The sequence below is a fragment of the Peromyscus californicus genome, unplaced genomic scaffold (assembly GCF_007827085.1).
Source record: "Peromyscus californicus insignis strain IS unplaced genomic scaffold, ASM782708v3 Scaffold_7__1_contigs__length_154581171, whole genome shotgun sequence".
Classification (NCBI taxonomy): domain Eukaryota; kingdom Metazoa; phylum Chordata; class Mammalia; order Rodentia; family Cricetidae; genus Peromyscus; species Peromyscus californicus.
In genome coordinates this window covers 30,345,180-30,359,445 of record NW_026294595.1, presented here as the reverse complement: position 1 = coordinate 30,359,445, position 14,266 = coordinate 30,345,180, and the positions used below count along the sequence as shown (strand labels likewise).

Below are 14,266 nucleotides of genomic sequence, written 5' to 3'. Positions count from 1 at the left end.
CAGCCACCCAGCTACAAGGCAAGCCACAGAGTAAGAAGTAAAGAAAGGTATACAGAAATAGAAGAAGATAAAAGCCCAGAAGCTTAAGGTAGACAGAATGATTTAAGTTAAGGAAAGCTGGATAGAAATAAGCCAAGCTAAGACTGGACATTCAGAAGAAAGAATAAGACCCTGTGTGTTTATTTGGGAGCTGGGTGGTGGGCCCCCAAAGAGCCAAAGAGTATCAAGTAAAGAATAACCAAAAAACAAAAAACAAAAAAACAAAAAAAAAATAAAAATAAAAAAACCCAACAAGAGCCAGGTCTGCTGTTCTTGGTTGCATTTACACAGTTCCTCCAGCTATGTGTGGACTCGCTGGTTTTAACCTGGGTACCTTCACTGAAGGCTGTCCTGAGCGGTGCCCCCTCCTCTAATTCCATCACAGCTTTTGAATCTGAACAAATCCCCCATCCCACAACTCAGCCTCCACCTGTGCTAGGTTGTTTTGTTCCTAGATAGCATTCCTAAGAACAATGCTTTTAAAGGTTGAAAGCATTGAGGAAAATGAAGAAACTACTTCAGGTCTGGCACAGGGAAAGCTGAATGGCTGAAAGACTAGCTTCAGGAGTGCGGTCTGATGCGGTCTGTAACCACGAGGCCACAGAAGAGGATGCTCATTTAGTCACAGCTCGGAGTTGTCTCGAGTCAAGCAGAATTACTACTTCAGTCACTGTAGCTAACCTACTGAGGCTTCTTTCAAATTAAAGAGAGAATTAAAATTTCAATGACAAGTTTTCACAGGGTCTGATGATGGCAGAGAGTCTGGGGGAGGGGGTCCAGCAGCAGCCAGAGTGACAGCCGGAGACAGAGGCAGGCCTGGAGAAGTCTGATGTATAGACGTTCTGGAGAGAAATAGGTAGTAAAGACGGAAGGGAGAGCATGAACTTGCTTTCAGATGCTGAGAGGGCTGTGCCACAGAAAAAGCCAGCGAGCCCACTGATAAGTGACTATGGACAGTTGGGTAAGGAGGAAGTTGGCCAGGAGCTTCTCACAGATGCTAGCATGTCTTCTGGCGGGGGGGGGGGGGGGGGGGGGATATTGTGTTTTGAGCTGTGACAATCTGCTGTGTTGTGTTTTTACCAATTAATAAAAGGAGGGAAAACAGCACACATTCTCTGGTTGCAGTCAGCCAAGAGAGCAGTCTCACCAAAGACTGACTCCAGGAAGCAGCAGGAACAGCACCGTCTAACAGAGGCCTGTTCAGTGTTTCTTTGGCGGTGACCGCAGTAGGGTAGACATCATAGACATCAGGAGAATGGCCCGGGCTTTTCAGGAAGAGCAAATAAGAAATCCATGAGTTAAGAGGCTTTGTAATTCAATACTGCTTTTCAGATCCCAATTCAAAATTAATTCAGTGGAGTAGATGAAACCCATCTGTTGGACTATAGCAGAAGCAAAAGCTTGGATGATTTTCCTTTTGACTCCTTAGAAATATGAGTCACTTTAGACCTATTTCTTACTCTGTTTGTTTGAGTCTAACTGTAGCACATGTAGGAAAAATGGGGGAAAAAGCAATACTAAGTAGCTCCTGAGGTCCGATTGTGTATGTCAGTGTCCTTATGCAAGATTGATTCCTGTCAGTGGATTATGGACCCAGTGAGCCAGACAATCTGCTCCAGTGGCACTCAGCCTGCAGGGGACACAGTGGGAACAGAGTGTCTCTGTTTCAGACCACAAACAGCACCGGGGAGTCATCTTTTCCAAGGAGGGTCGAGTAGCTGGTCGGTCCACCACTGTCAGGCTGAAGGACTGCATCACCAGCTGCAGTCTGCCGATGTACACCACCTGTCTCAAGTTCCCCAAATGTTGTCATGTAGGCTTTTTGTTTCTGTAGTTTATTTTTATTAGCATATATTAGTGCTGTTCACAGCACTGGGTTTTCATAAAGACAGCCTTTTCTGACTACTGGGTAGCTCTGCAGCATCATGTTGTATCCTAAAATCATAAACGAACACTGTGGAGCCTACAGGGATAAGGTTCTAAAATAAAGGGAACTGTAGGACATGTGTTCTAAGACGAACAAGCAAAACAAAACAAACTCAAAATTGTCAAATGGGAAAGAACTTGAAAGAGACGAATTTAAGCACACCACGTAGGGAGGAGCTAAAACTTGGTACTGAATTTATTGGTGAAAGGAAACATCAATTGATGATATCACAAAGCAGCCCCTCCATGTGAGTATGAAAACTGTTCGCCATTGCAGTTCACAAATGGAAAAGGAAACTTCTGTCTTACAACCCATCTGTCCTTCCTCTCAGGCCCTACCATGATTGTCTCTTCTAGTGCTGGCCTCAATCGCTGGAGATAATGGAAGGTTTTTTGTGCCAACTTGAATGCTTAAATTAATAGATTTTGATTACATCGTGTCTCACTACCTTCCCCAAAGTTTTCTGTATATATAAGTCTCACCAGCTCTGGGACAGGAGAGTCCATGGTGGTGGACTGCTAACTTCTGAAGATAAGATGTGAGGAGATTGTTCCCCTGGAGTCTTTGGATATCCAACAACTGCTTTCCTTGTATATATTTACACACACACACACACACACACACACACACACACACACACACACACACACCTATATGTATGTGTATGTATGTATATATATCACCAAGACCAAGGCTACATTTATCTATCTATCTATCTATCTATCTATCTATCTATCTATCTATCTATCTATCTATCTAGAGCCAGGGTCTCATTATGTAGTCTGGAACTTGCTATGTAGACCAGGCTAATGTCAAACTCCCAGACAACCACCTGCCTCTGTCTCCCAAATGTTGGGATTAAAGGTGTGCACCACCACATGCATCCCTCTGAGGCAGCTTGTAGAAGGAAGAGTTTATCTGGGGCTCACAGTTCCAGAGGGATCTGCGTTCATTCCAGGCAGTGCAGTAGGCAGGCATGGTGACTGAGCTGGAAACCGAGAGCTCAGGGCTCACACCTTGAACCATAAGCAGGAAACAGAAAGAGTGAATTGGCAGTGGCATGTGGCCTTTGAGACCTCAGAGTTGGCCCCCCCAATGATGTACTTCCTCCTGGAAGGCTACACCTCCTAAGCCTCCCCAAGCAGTGACACCAACTAGGGACCAGTTTTTGAAATGTCTGAGAATATGGGGGAACATCTCAAACCAGCACAAATGCTAAGAACAATCATTTAAGGAATCAGTTTTATGTATTGCCTTCTTTGCCCATAGCAATAATCCTCTGAGATACTAATGACAAATCTATCACCATTTTATTGATTAGGAGATGGAGGCTCAAAATGCTATAACTTTGTCCTTGAGCATGAAAATCAAAAGAAAGATAGAAGGGACCCTGGAGTCTTCCTCTCTGCTCATCCTGCTTTGGAACACTTTGCCTATAAGCAGTAGGAATTTAAAAATATGCATTATGTTGAACTGGGCTTCTTACTAACTAGTCAGAATGGAAAAGGATCTTCCAGCTGTTACATTAGCAACATGGGAATACTAATTAGTTTTGAATGGATGTGTCACAACTGAAAGAAGTGTCTTCCCATAGAAAATCTGCAGAAGGGCAGATGAAGTAGTTCTGCAGATAGAGACATCTGCCACCAAGCCCAGTGTCCTGAGTTCTAGCCCTGGGCCTCACATGGCGAGTGGAAAGAACAGACTCCTAAAAGCTGTCCTCTGACCTCCTCTAGCACACTATGACATGTGCGTGCCTACTGCCCCCTCCCATATAAATAAAAATGTAAAAAAAAAGTAAGTTAAGAAAATCCCCCAGGAAACTAATAATGTCATCAGCTAAGCTGAATCCTGAAGTAGAAACATGCAGGAGTTAGAGTGCAGACTTGCGGATTTAGGGAATGGTTTTTGCTGGGTTTCAGGGACGTGACACCCTGTCTTTAGGGGAACTGAACTCCCGCTGGTCTCTAACTACTGACGCCACCTCAGTGAGGTTGCTGATGGGACACTCTGAAGAAGGTATCAAGATGCCTGAGAGTGCCGGAGGCCCAGGTGGATGAGTGAAGCAGGAGAAGCAGGAAATGTACCATTAGTGTAAAAGCATAATAAATTAGGAAACACTCGGCGTTGAATGCAGTCACTCGGCTGAGGGAACTTTTGTTTCAGAAGAAAGAAATGGAGGTCTGGTATCCAGTTTTGATAACAGCAAGCCTTTCAGCAGAAGAAGACCTTCTATGTCATACTGTCAGACTTCTAGAGCTGAGTCAGCCCCTTCCTAGACTCTACTCCATATGTGTATATTTTTGCTAACAGATGGCATATATTATCAACGGAGTATTTTTTATTAGAAAATAAAATGAGAAAAAGAGCATTTTGTCACCGACAGTGTTTTCTCTGTTTTTAATGTTCAAAGCAGCCTTTTCTGTATATGTTTATATATTTATCAGTTCTATTTGAATGGCTTTGTAAAGTGGTTTTATAACCCAGGGGAAAACATAAGAATATACATTTGTTGATGATTTCACCAAAAATTAAGAACCAAGAGTTAGTATTTGGCATATGAAGAACTAGGAAATTTTGGCATGGCAGAAATCATTTTCCTGGAAAGTGGAATCCTGTCCTTAAGTCAGCCCACTTGTCTGTAGCCATACACTGGAAAGTGGAATCCTGTCTTTAAGTCAGCCCACTTGTCTGTAGCCATACTCTTGGGTTGTTCTAGGACAGGACAGTATGTTTCTATCCAGATGCTTCATTCTTTAACAAACAAGAAACCCAGAGCCCCAAATTAAACAGGAGACCCCGTTCTGTGAGGCAAGAGTGCTGCCCCAAACACATTGCCTCTCAGAACTGCATGAGGAGGGCATGGTAGCTAACAAGGGGTGGTGCAAGCTTGAGGCCAGCCTGGGCTACAGAATGAGACTCTGTCAGAGAGAGAGAGAGAGAGAGAGAGAGAGAGAGAGAGAGAGAGAGAGAGAGAGAAAGAGAGAGACAGAGACAGAGAGAGAGAACTGAAAGAGAGTTGTCCAGCCATGTAACTAAGCCTCATCCTGTGTTCAAGGCCTCCTAGACCATCATTGCCTGGAATAAACCATTGGATTTTCTCCGTGTCTCAGTTTACCTTCTTGGTAAAATGTAGACGTTTGTTACACCAGTGTTTTCTGGTGTCATTTAGCTGTTGAACTTTCCTCTTTTGCCTTCCCTTTTTTCTTTCTTTCTCTTTTGAAAACGATGAAATCGTGAGGGAGTTCCATGTAGAGGACAGAAATTCGGAAGTAGAAGCCGGAGGATCACTCATGTCAGTGCTCACAATGGTCCCTGGGAATCTCTGCACGGCCTGTGATTCTGTGCAGGATGATTTGAGGCTGCCTCAAATGATCATCGAAGCATAAAAATTCAAAACGTTAAAACATTGCAGAGTTCCAAGCACCCGCAGCTTGTGAATGCGACGGCCCAGGCCAGCACCCTTGGCTTCAGAATCCTGCTGGGGCTTCTGCACACTGCACTGCTCTAGAGACGTGACTTCTAAGCTGGGCACAGCAGCGGGTCCCTGTGGTTCCAGTACAAGGGAGCCTGAGACAGGAGGATTATGAATTCAAAGTTATCCAGAAACACAATGAGACCCTACCTGAAAAAAAATTCTTTTTTGTTTCCAAGCATTTATAAAAAAGGACAATTTTGGGTTCTCCCCAAAGCTTCTAGTCACCTATGTTTCCAGACAGTATTAAAATATCCTAAAACAGGAGTGAGAGGACATGAAATTAAATATACTCATCCTTCTGTGCTCTAACTCCCAAAGGAGTTTGACCCTGGAGAAGAGTAAGTGTAGTCTGAGGAGAAAGGGAAATGATTCTCCCCTTTCTGAACTCAACCAAGCTGTGCAGACGAGGGTAGGGAAGGCCCACAGATTTCTGTAATTGGTCTAGGTGGACCAGCTTTGAATTCTACAGATAATAGCTGGGCACTGAGCAGGCTCAGTTAAAAATTATTTTAAAGTCTACATGCTTTCATTTGTTAATGAATATTCTGGTTGCCTTCCTCTTTCCATACAAAGTCTGTTAGTCTTCTGTGACTGCAAGGTGTGTTCTAATTGAACAAAATGCCAGTCTCCTGCTCACATTGACTTGCACTATTGGAAGTACGAGTGCCCACCAGACGTGCTCGGATCCTGTGCAAACATGCGGGGGACCCCCGACCTGCAAAAAAGAACCCATATTTCTCACATTCTTGCTGGAAAAGCTCCTCTTGGGCCTATAGAGAAGTACTTTATGTATCAGGATTAACTACTGTACCAGGAAATGCATCTTAACTCCCGACTGTCTCATTTTTTTCTGTGGTCAACTGAAGCTTTCCCTTTCTGGCCAGCAGTGCTGGGGCAGAGCAGTTGTGGGTCCTGAAGGTCTTGTTCGAGAGCAAATCAACTGTGAATTCTGAGGAAACTGTAAAGCTGTTTCCTAGAAAGAGCATGGCGAATTCATGCTTTGATTTCGTCCTGGTGTGGTGTGTGCTTTAAAGGCAACTGGGCCAGGCAGGCCATAATGGAGGGAATATATTTTCACTGGAGTGGTTTTCAGATAAAGATCCAAAGCCTGCCGTCATTCACCCTGTTTGTGTTTTAATATGAGCCAGCGTCTGTTTCAAATCCTCGTGGCTGAGGTTTACTGCACAGTGGTTCCACGGTAGTATGTAAAATGGCTATTAAGCACCGCAGCTGTAAGTCACTCAGAGAGCCACATAACATTTTTACTGGCCTGTTCTGTGTTCCTCTTCCTAGGATATCAATAACAAGAGTAACGGCTGACATTTCTCTTGCTAAGAGGTCTGTCCTCAACAATCCTAGCAAGAGAGCAATAATTGAACGTTCAAATACCAGATCCAGCTTAGGTAAGATGTTTTCATGTAGGCATGAGGTGTATGTGTGGGGAATGTCTTGTCCTGCTTGGGCACTGTCTGCAGAGTCCTGTAGCAGCCAGATGCCAGCCCCCCTCAGTCTTAGTCTGTAAGCTAAGCATCATTCTGGTGGGAAAAGGCCTTCTCAAGTTCTACTATTCAGTTGCTATTGAACCCTGGGAAACCACCCATTTCCTCTTCCCCAAATGTGACAATAAGGTTTCTGTTTTAGCTGACACATGGCTGACATGAAAGAAAAGGAGATGTTTAGAAGGGTGAGGTAATGATGTTCTTGTGTGGCCAACTGGTATACCCGGAAGCATCACACCTTTCAGTAGAAATGGTGACCACCATGATGAACATGCAGGGAACTCAAACCCGTCTTTTCTGGGTGCTTTTTGGAAAACATGTTAAAATCCTCCCATAAGGGAGAATAAAAAGGTTGTAGGTGGGTTAGGATGTGACTAGAAGTGAGTCACTCTGGGAAATGTTGCCTTGAGCCCATGAGAAAAAAAATAATAACAGTTTTGGAAGCTGAGTGAGGGTATGCATACCTGTAATCCCAGCACGTGGGAAGTGGAGTCAAGAGGATTAGAGGTTCAAGGCCAGCCTGAGCTACATAAGACCTTGCCTTAAAAGCAAACCAACACAGGGGCATCACCAGTCCCAAAGATGCTGGAGCTCTCCAGTCTAGTGTCTAAGAGTGTTCATTAAGGGCCTCCAGCAGCACCGGAGTCTGTGACGGTTCCAACTTCACTTGCCTGTAACAGATTTATGAAGAAGCTTCTATTAGGACCCCTCTGAGAACCTGTCCGGGTAGCCAAGATGGTTGGTTTTCTCAAAGAAAGGGAGCTAGGTAGATGAAAATGCCCTCGCTTTCCTTGTGCCTATGATTTGCTTATTACACTCTGTATGTGTATACTCTAAACCCCGGGCTCACCGCGCTGTGTAATCTGGCCCTCGGCCGATCTCCCCAAGCTCCACCACTGCTTATGCAGCAGTGCCACTGCCCAGGGGCTTTGTGTTGTCTCTGCAGTGGCTGTGAAGCAACACGCCAGCTCTTTGCTGCTGCAGAGTAAACAAAACCCGGGTATTTCGAGCTATTTGGACCGAGACTAAGAGTGCCTTGCGGGTTCTGGTCCTGGGGCAGTCCAGTTTGAATTGCCACCTTTTTGTTCCTTCAGAAGAATACTAATTGTTATTTTACAATAATATGTGAGACTTGAAACTAAAATGATATAAGCTTGTTCCGCCATGGCTCTGCCTAGCAGCGCCTTTCAAACTGTGGCAGGCTAATAAAAGCACACATGGAGGACCTACCCCACCTTCCTTTAGTAAAAAGTGACTTTATTTCCCAAATGCCCTTCTTGAGAAAAATTTCTATTTAAATGGTTTCTGACATGCTAACAAATGTAGACTATTCTTTCATAAGAATTTGGCAAGGATCTCTTACATAGATATCCTGAAAACTGGTCACTGGAAAAAAATCAATGTGGAACCTTCCAGGACATTAGTGTTTGAGAATGTGACAGTGATATGTGTTTTAACTCCTTAAATTCATATTTTTAAGGAAGATTTTTATTTATTTGTGTGCGTGTATGTGTGTGTGCCATATATACGGGGGTGCCTGAGAAGGCCGAGGGGTTGTCTTGTCCCCTGGAGCTGGAGTACAGGTGGTTATGAGCTGTCTAATGTGGATGCTGGAACCGAGCTTGGTCCTCTGGAAGAGCAGCAAGTGCTCTTAACTGCTTGGCCATCCCTCTGTCTCCCACATTCATGCTTTTTAAGGTAGATTATGCATTAAATGTCAGAAATTCTATAAGAAATGGGAAAGTTTTGCTTTTATGCCAAGTCTTCCCTTTAGCAGACTCTAACTCAGATTTTCGGCATGACATCAGGCGATTCATAAAGTATGTAAAGGATTTTTTTTTTTGGCTGTTCTTGTTGTTTGTTTTGGTTTTGGTTTTTTTGTTTGTTTTTTTTTTTTTTGATTTTTTAAAGACAGTATCAATACAGAATGCAATCTGGGCTGAAACTCTCTGTGTTTCCCAGGATCCTTCTGCCTCAGTATCCCAAGTATTGGGATTCTAGGTGTGCACCACCATGCCCAACTTAAAGACCTTTTATATTTCAGAAAAACGTGTAGTTTGGTGATGTGTTTAAACACACACACACACACACACACACACACACACACACACACATGCACACGTACACACACAGAGAAGGAGCGCTTGTAAGTCATGCACAGTAGCACACACCTGTCATCACAGTACTTGGGATGTGGAAGCAAGAGGCTCACAACCAGCTTGGGTTACATAGCAAGGCTCTGTCCCAGAATAAATTGATATAGCTGGATTGCTTCAGACTTGAAAAGAACCAGGATATAAAAATGTGTATAACAGTCAAATCAACACAGTTGTTGGGTGTTTTTTTTCTTCTACAGAATGATAAAATATAAGTTATTGACAGAAATACTTCAGTGTCACTTTCAGTCTCTCTAATGTGTTTGCTAAATGTCATTCTTGTTAAAAGCAAACCCCAAATGGAAAAGCCATAGCTATATAAATAGCTCCATGCTAGGCTGGGTGTCTGAAGCAAACCAAGAGAGCTGATTCAAGTTCTTCTACCACTTTTTTTATTCTGTGTACAATATTATCTTTAGAAAAGATTTTAAAAAGAACAGACATTGTGTGGTACACACCTTTAATCCCAGCACTTAGGAGCCAGAGGCAGGCGGATCTCTGTAAGTTAGAAGTTAGTCTGTTGACATAAGTTCCCGGCCAACCAGGCCTACATACTAAACTATGTCTCAAAAAACAAAACAAAACAAAACAAAAAAACCCAAAAAACAAACCAACAACAAACAAGATTTTGTTAGATGTGTCTATGAAAGTTCAAAGTATTTTGTTCTGCAGTATGGGCACATACATCTGAAAGCATGTACTATTTCTTTTTACTATAAATAATAATTATTGAGACTAACAGTACCTGCCATTTATTGTTTCCCATTTTAGCGGAAGTACAGAGTGAAATTGAAAGAATTTTTGAATTGGCAAGATCTTTGCAATTGGTTGTTCTTGATGCAGACACCATCAATCACCCAGCACAGCTTATAAAGACGTCCTTAGCCCCAATCATCGTTCATGTGAAAGTCTCATCTCCAAAGGTAATCACTGCATTCCCGTTTATGAGTCTTGAAGCTTCCTTCTTGAGGTTCTCTCGCTCTGCCCTTTTAGTCCTTTTAGTTTGTGGGCAGAAGAATGTCTCGAGAGTCAGTTAATGAATGCATTTTAAAACAGTACTCAACTTCTAGGGATTTGAGGGCAGCTGAGAATAATCATACATCTCTCCGAGAAGCTCCTGCCTGCAGCCAGAGATGATAAAATACAAACAGGAGCGCAAGGAAGGAAAACAAAAAGTGGACCCTGGCCTTTCGTAGGCTGTATATTCCCTCTTGGCAGATTTGCCGTGTAATATTGATTCTTGAATTACTTATAGTCTCTGCCCAGTGGAGAGAGGGAGTGCATAGTTCAGAAAGAGATCTTATGTAAGGTAAAAGATCACTGTGTAAACATCACTTAGAAATGCTGCTGGCCTTGTCATTTGTGCACAGCTGGCTTCTTTGGGGACACAGTTCTTTCTGGGTTAAGCACAATTGGTCACGGATGCTGCCAGAGTGACAAGAACCGGGGGAGGTGGTCCAGACCGCACTCTTGATTTTGATGTCTTTTGTTTTTATTTACTTCTTAGTTTTTTAGTCTCTCTGGGTGTGTGCACACTTGTGCTGTCACGGCATCTGTGTGGAGGTCAGAGGACAGCTTGTAAGTTCTCTCCTTCCACCACGTGGACTCTGAGGCCTGGACTCAGGTCACCGGGCTTGGTAGCGTCCACCTTCACCCACTGAGCCTTCTCACGGTCCTCCCTTTGGTTTTTACATGGTGATGGTGCTCTAAAAAATAAATATGAAGTAGATACGCAAGAGAAGCATTCGCTTTTAAATTTATTTATTTATTTATCTTACATCCCAGACTGCAGTTTCCCCTCCCTCCTCCCCTCCCATTCCCTCTCCCCACCTCCCCTCTGTACCCCGCCTCAAGCCACTGAGAGGCATTCTCTTAACAGTTCCTTTCCAGTGCCTCCTAGAATGTATTTGGTTTGCCTAAATGCAAACTCAACTCCCCACCCAAACAGTGGTCTCCTTCTGCGACTAGAGAAAGGCCTACAGAAGCTGTGGCTTGTTATGTTTCCCAAGTTCTCAGCATCTTGGAGGCACTGTTCCTATACAGTAACTGTGGGAATCCCCAGCCCTGCCAGTTAATTCTGGGGTGTGAACAGAACAGACTGACATTGCCTCAACCACTGGAAGTGTCTTTGACTCCAGCTGCTGGTGTCCCAAGCATCCTCTGTAGTGAGGCTGAGGTCACCCCCCACCTCCACTACCCCATTGCTGTGGTGTCTGGAAATGCAGGGTCAGAGGCTTGCATGGACCTGTGCACTAAGGTATCAGAACTTCATAAAGTAGCACTGTTGAAGTGGAGAGGGCCCTGTTTCAACCTGAACAGAAATAATGGAAGAGGAAGCATATGGCCAAATGCAACTATAGCGATGGCCAAAGGCATAGACATAGGCTGTTTTAGGTGTAGCAATGTTCCCATACAAATGCTTTACATAGGTTTCCAATCCTGAAATAGTTTGATTAATATAAAATTTAACCAAATATTTCATTAATTATTGAAAAACATGACATACATAAGTGACCTTAATATTTATCTGACATGGAAGTAGTGAACTGAAATATTACTGAACCAAATAATATCAAAAGATTGACTCAACATAAGCAGGAGCAGAGCAGCCCTTCCCCTTTGACAGGAAGCTCTGAAATCTGAAAGAGACTTAACAGTCTAGGTGGAAAGTGAGGCTGTCACCAGGACCCCAGGGGGAGGTAGGACAGGATGGACATGTCCAGTCCACTCTAGGCCCACAGCGAGGTGGGCAGCACTACCATGGAGACTCTAAGTGTGCGATTTCTCACATTGTAGGCCCTGCTTACTAATCCTCAGGGTTACATAAGCTATAGAAAAAGATCCTAGTGTGTTTGATTTTCTTTCAACTCGTTAACAATGACTCGGGTTCCTGTCATCCTCTGTCAGGTTTTACAGCGGCTGATTAAATCCAGAGGAAAGTCTCAAAGCAAACACTTGAATGTCCAACTAGTGGCCGCTGATAAGCTGGCCCAGTGCCCGCCGGTAAGTCAAATCTCTTCTGTTTTAATTATTGGTGACTAGTTACAAGACAGAGGTCTTCCTTTCCATATTAGCTTAGTGACTTTTCTTCTACAGCAGTAGTTCCCAACCTATGGGTCGTGAGCCCTCTGTGGGTCAAATGACCCTTTCATAGAGGTCACCTAAGACCATGGGCAAATGCAGATATTTACATTACAATTCCTAACAGTTGAAAAAGTACAATTATGAAGTAGCGATGAAAATAATGTTATGGCTGGGGGTCACCACAGCGTGAGGAACTGTATTAAAGGGTCGCAGCGTTAGGAAACGAGAACCACTGCTGCAGACATGGTGGTGATGGTGAGTGGTATCTTGGAGCAAGCTGCTGTGGTGACATTGGATGGGTTCAGGCTTCCAGGACAGGATGGTGTCTGCCTTGGCATGAGAAGTGAACTTAGAGTCTCAAACCTGCTCTTCTTCCTACTTCCTTGATTACCTTGCCAGCACTCAGGCACCATATCCGGTCATGGAACACTTCTAAGAAAAGAGCAAAATAAAATATGCCAGGTGGGCTTTCTTTTAGCTTTTCTGCTAGAAGATTCTGGTGGGCACGGCAGAGTGTAATGTTGAAGGTCGAAGCTGGATTGCAGTTAGAGGGGCCCTGTGTTTATAACAGATGAAGGGATCGATGTTGAGGAGGGAAAAACTGTATGCTGCCTAATGTCATTGCTAGAAACCACCTGCAGGGTTAGAAGGCACACGTGGACAGGGTGGGCTGGGCTGGGAAAGGGGGCTGTCATCATAGACACTCGAGCTGTGGTGGTCAGTCACGTCTGTGCTGGCTCAATTGACTGATGATGACTTCTGTGCCCAGGTTTCTCTAAAAGAAATAACATCTTCTTGGTTGGTCCACTAGATTTTTAAAAAATATTTATTTTGCATGTTTCTATTATGCTAAATATGTATTAAATATGTTGTAATATTATATACTTATGTTTATGCTCTGTGAAAGTATAAACTCAAGGACTTGGAGAGGTGACATAACATAGCTGTTCAAACCACAGACGAGCTCTATAAACTGAGCAAGATGCCCGCTGTATGAGGCTGGGGTAAAAACTCAAGATGCACAGGTGTGCAGATGTGGAAGAATTCTTAGACTAGTGCCTGGCATGTGGTACATGCTATCCAGGCTCACTCCGTGCTGTGCCACCTCTAGTCCACTAGATAGAGTCTGTGAGGACGTTCATCTTGGCTTCTGTTGTATCGTACTTCCCTGTCCTAGTGGGTTCGTAATAAATGTGTGTAGAGGGAGTGATGAATGAATGAAAGGTCGTACAGGCAAGAAAAGCAAGAACAGTGATACACCCTTTCACTGGATATTTAACATGGGCCAGGCAGCTCTTGCTACAGATTATCTGGAATCCCTGCCATGAGCTTGTAAAGTACAGCCTAAGCCCCACTTTATCGCCGAGGCAACAGAAAACAGAGCTGATCAATGAGTTTGTTGAGATCATTCAGCAAATGAAGATTAGAAGTAGATCTATCTGGCTTCAAAGCAGTTTCTTCTTCTCCCAAGCACAGCCCTCCCCACCACACACCAGAGTTATCAGGTTACCACCCTGCAGATAAATCCAGAGATCTATATTAAGACCTTTAATGCCACGTTGCCTACTAAGGAAGTTGCTTACGGAGTGGAATGTTTGATTAAACACTGAGAAACTATAAAAGAATATGTCATCCTGATCCTGTAATGTTTCACAGTTGAAGAGAAATAATCTTTACTAGACAGCTACTAAAAGCCGGGAACTGTGCTATTCTTTCTACTTTTTAGGACAATCTTAGGGTGGTGGTTATAATTGGTGTGGCATTCTAGGAAGCAGTCACTAAAACTGGAAATGTAATTATAAGAGATTTATTGGAGAAAACATCTTTTCTTTTTATGTCAGTTTATTGACCCTTGGTCTGAATAATTACTAGAGAAAATAATTTACGTCCTATTAAAATTGAGGTATTTGAGCTGCTGAGGACATTATTGAGGTTTTTAGAGTCGACGCCCGGGCTTCAGCAGCCCTAACAAGCACAGTCCCACCACTTATCCTCAGTGTGCCAACTAAAGGAACAAGTAAGGAAAAGCAGGGGGAGAAGATTCAGTGTGACCACACTGGGAACAAGAACAATGAGATCACCG

The 14,266-nt window shown here is 43.6% G+C and overlaps 1 protein-coding gene across 5 annotated transcripts in view; it reads left to right on the top strand.

Moving 5' to 3' along the window:
* Positions 1–14,266, top strand: part of Cacnb4 (calcium voltage-gated channel auxiliary subunit beta 4) — a 263,294-nt gene that overhangs the window by 231,945 nt on the left and 17,083 nt on the right. For all 5 annotated transcript variants that reach the window (XM_052725124.1, XM_052725125.1, XM_052725126.1 and 2 more), the window contains 3 exons: positions 6,738–6,847; positions 9,871–10,022; positions 12,007–12,102. In XM_052725124.1, coding sequence (XP_052581084.1) covers positions 6,738–6,847; positions 9,871–10,022; positions 12,007–12,102 — 358 coding nt within the window. The remainder of the gene's footprint in view (positions 1–6,737; positions 6,848–9,870; positions 10,023–12,006; positions 12,103–14,266) is intronic.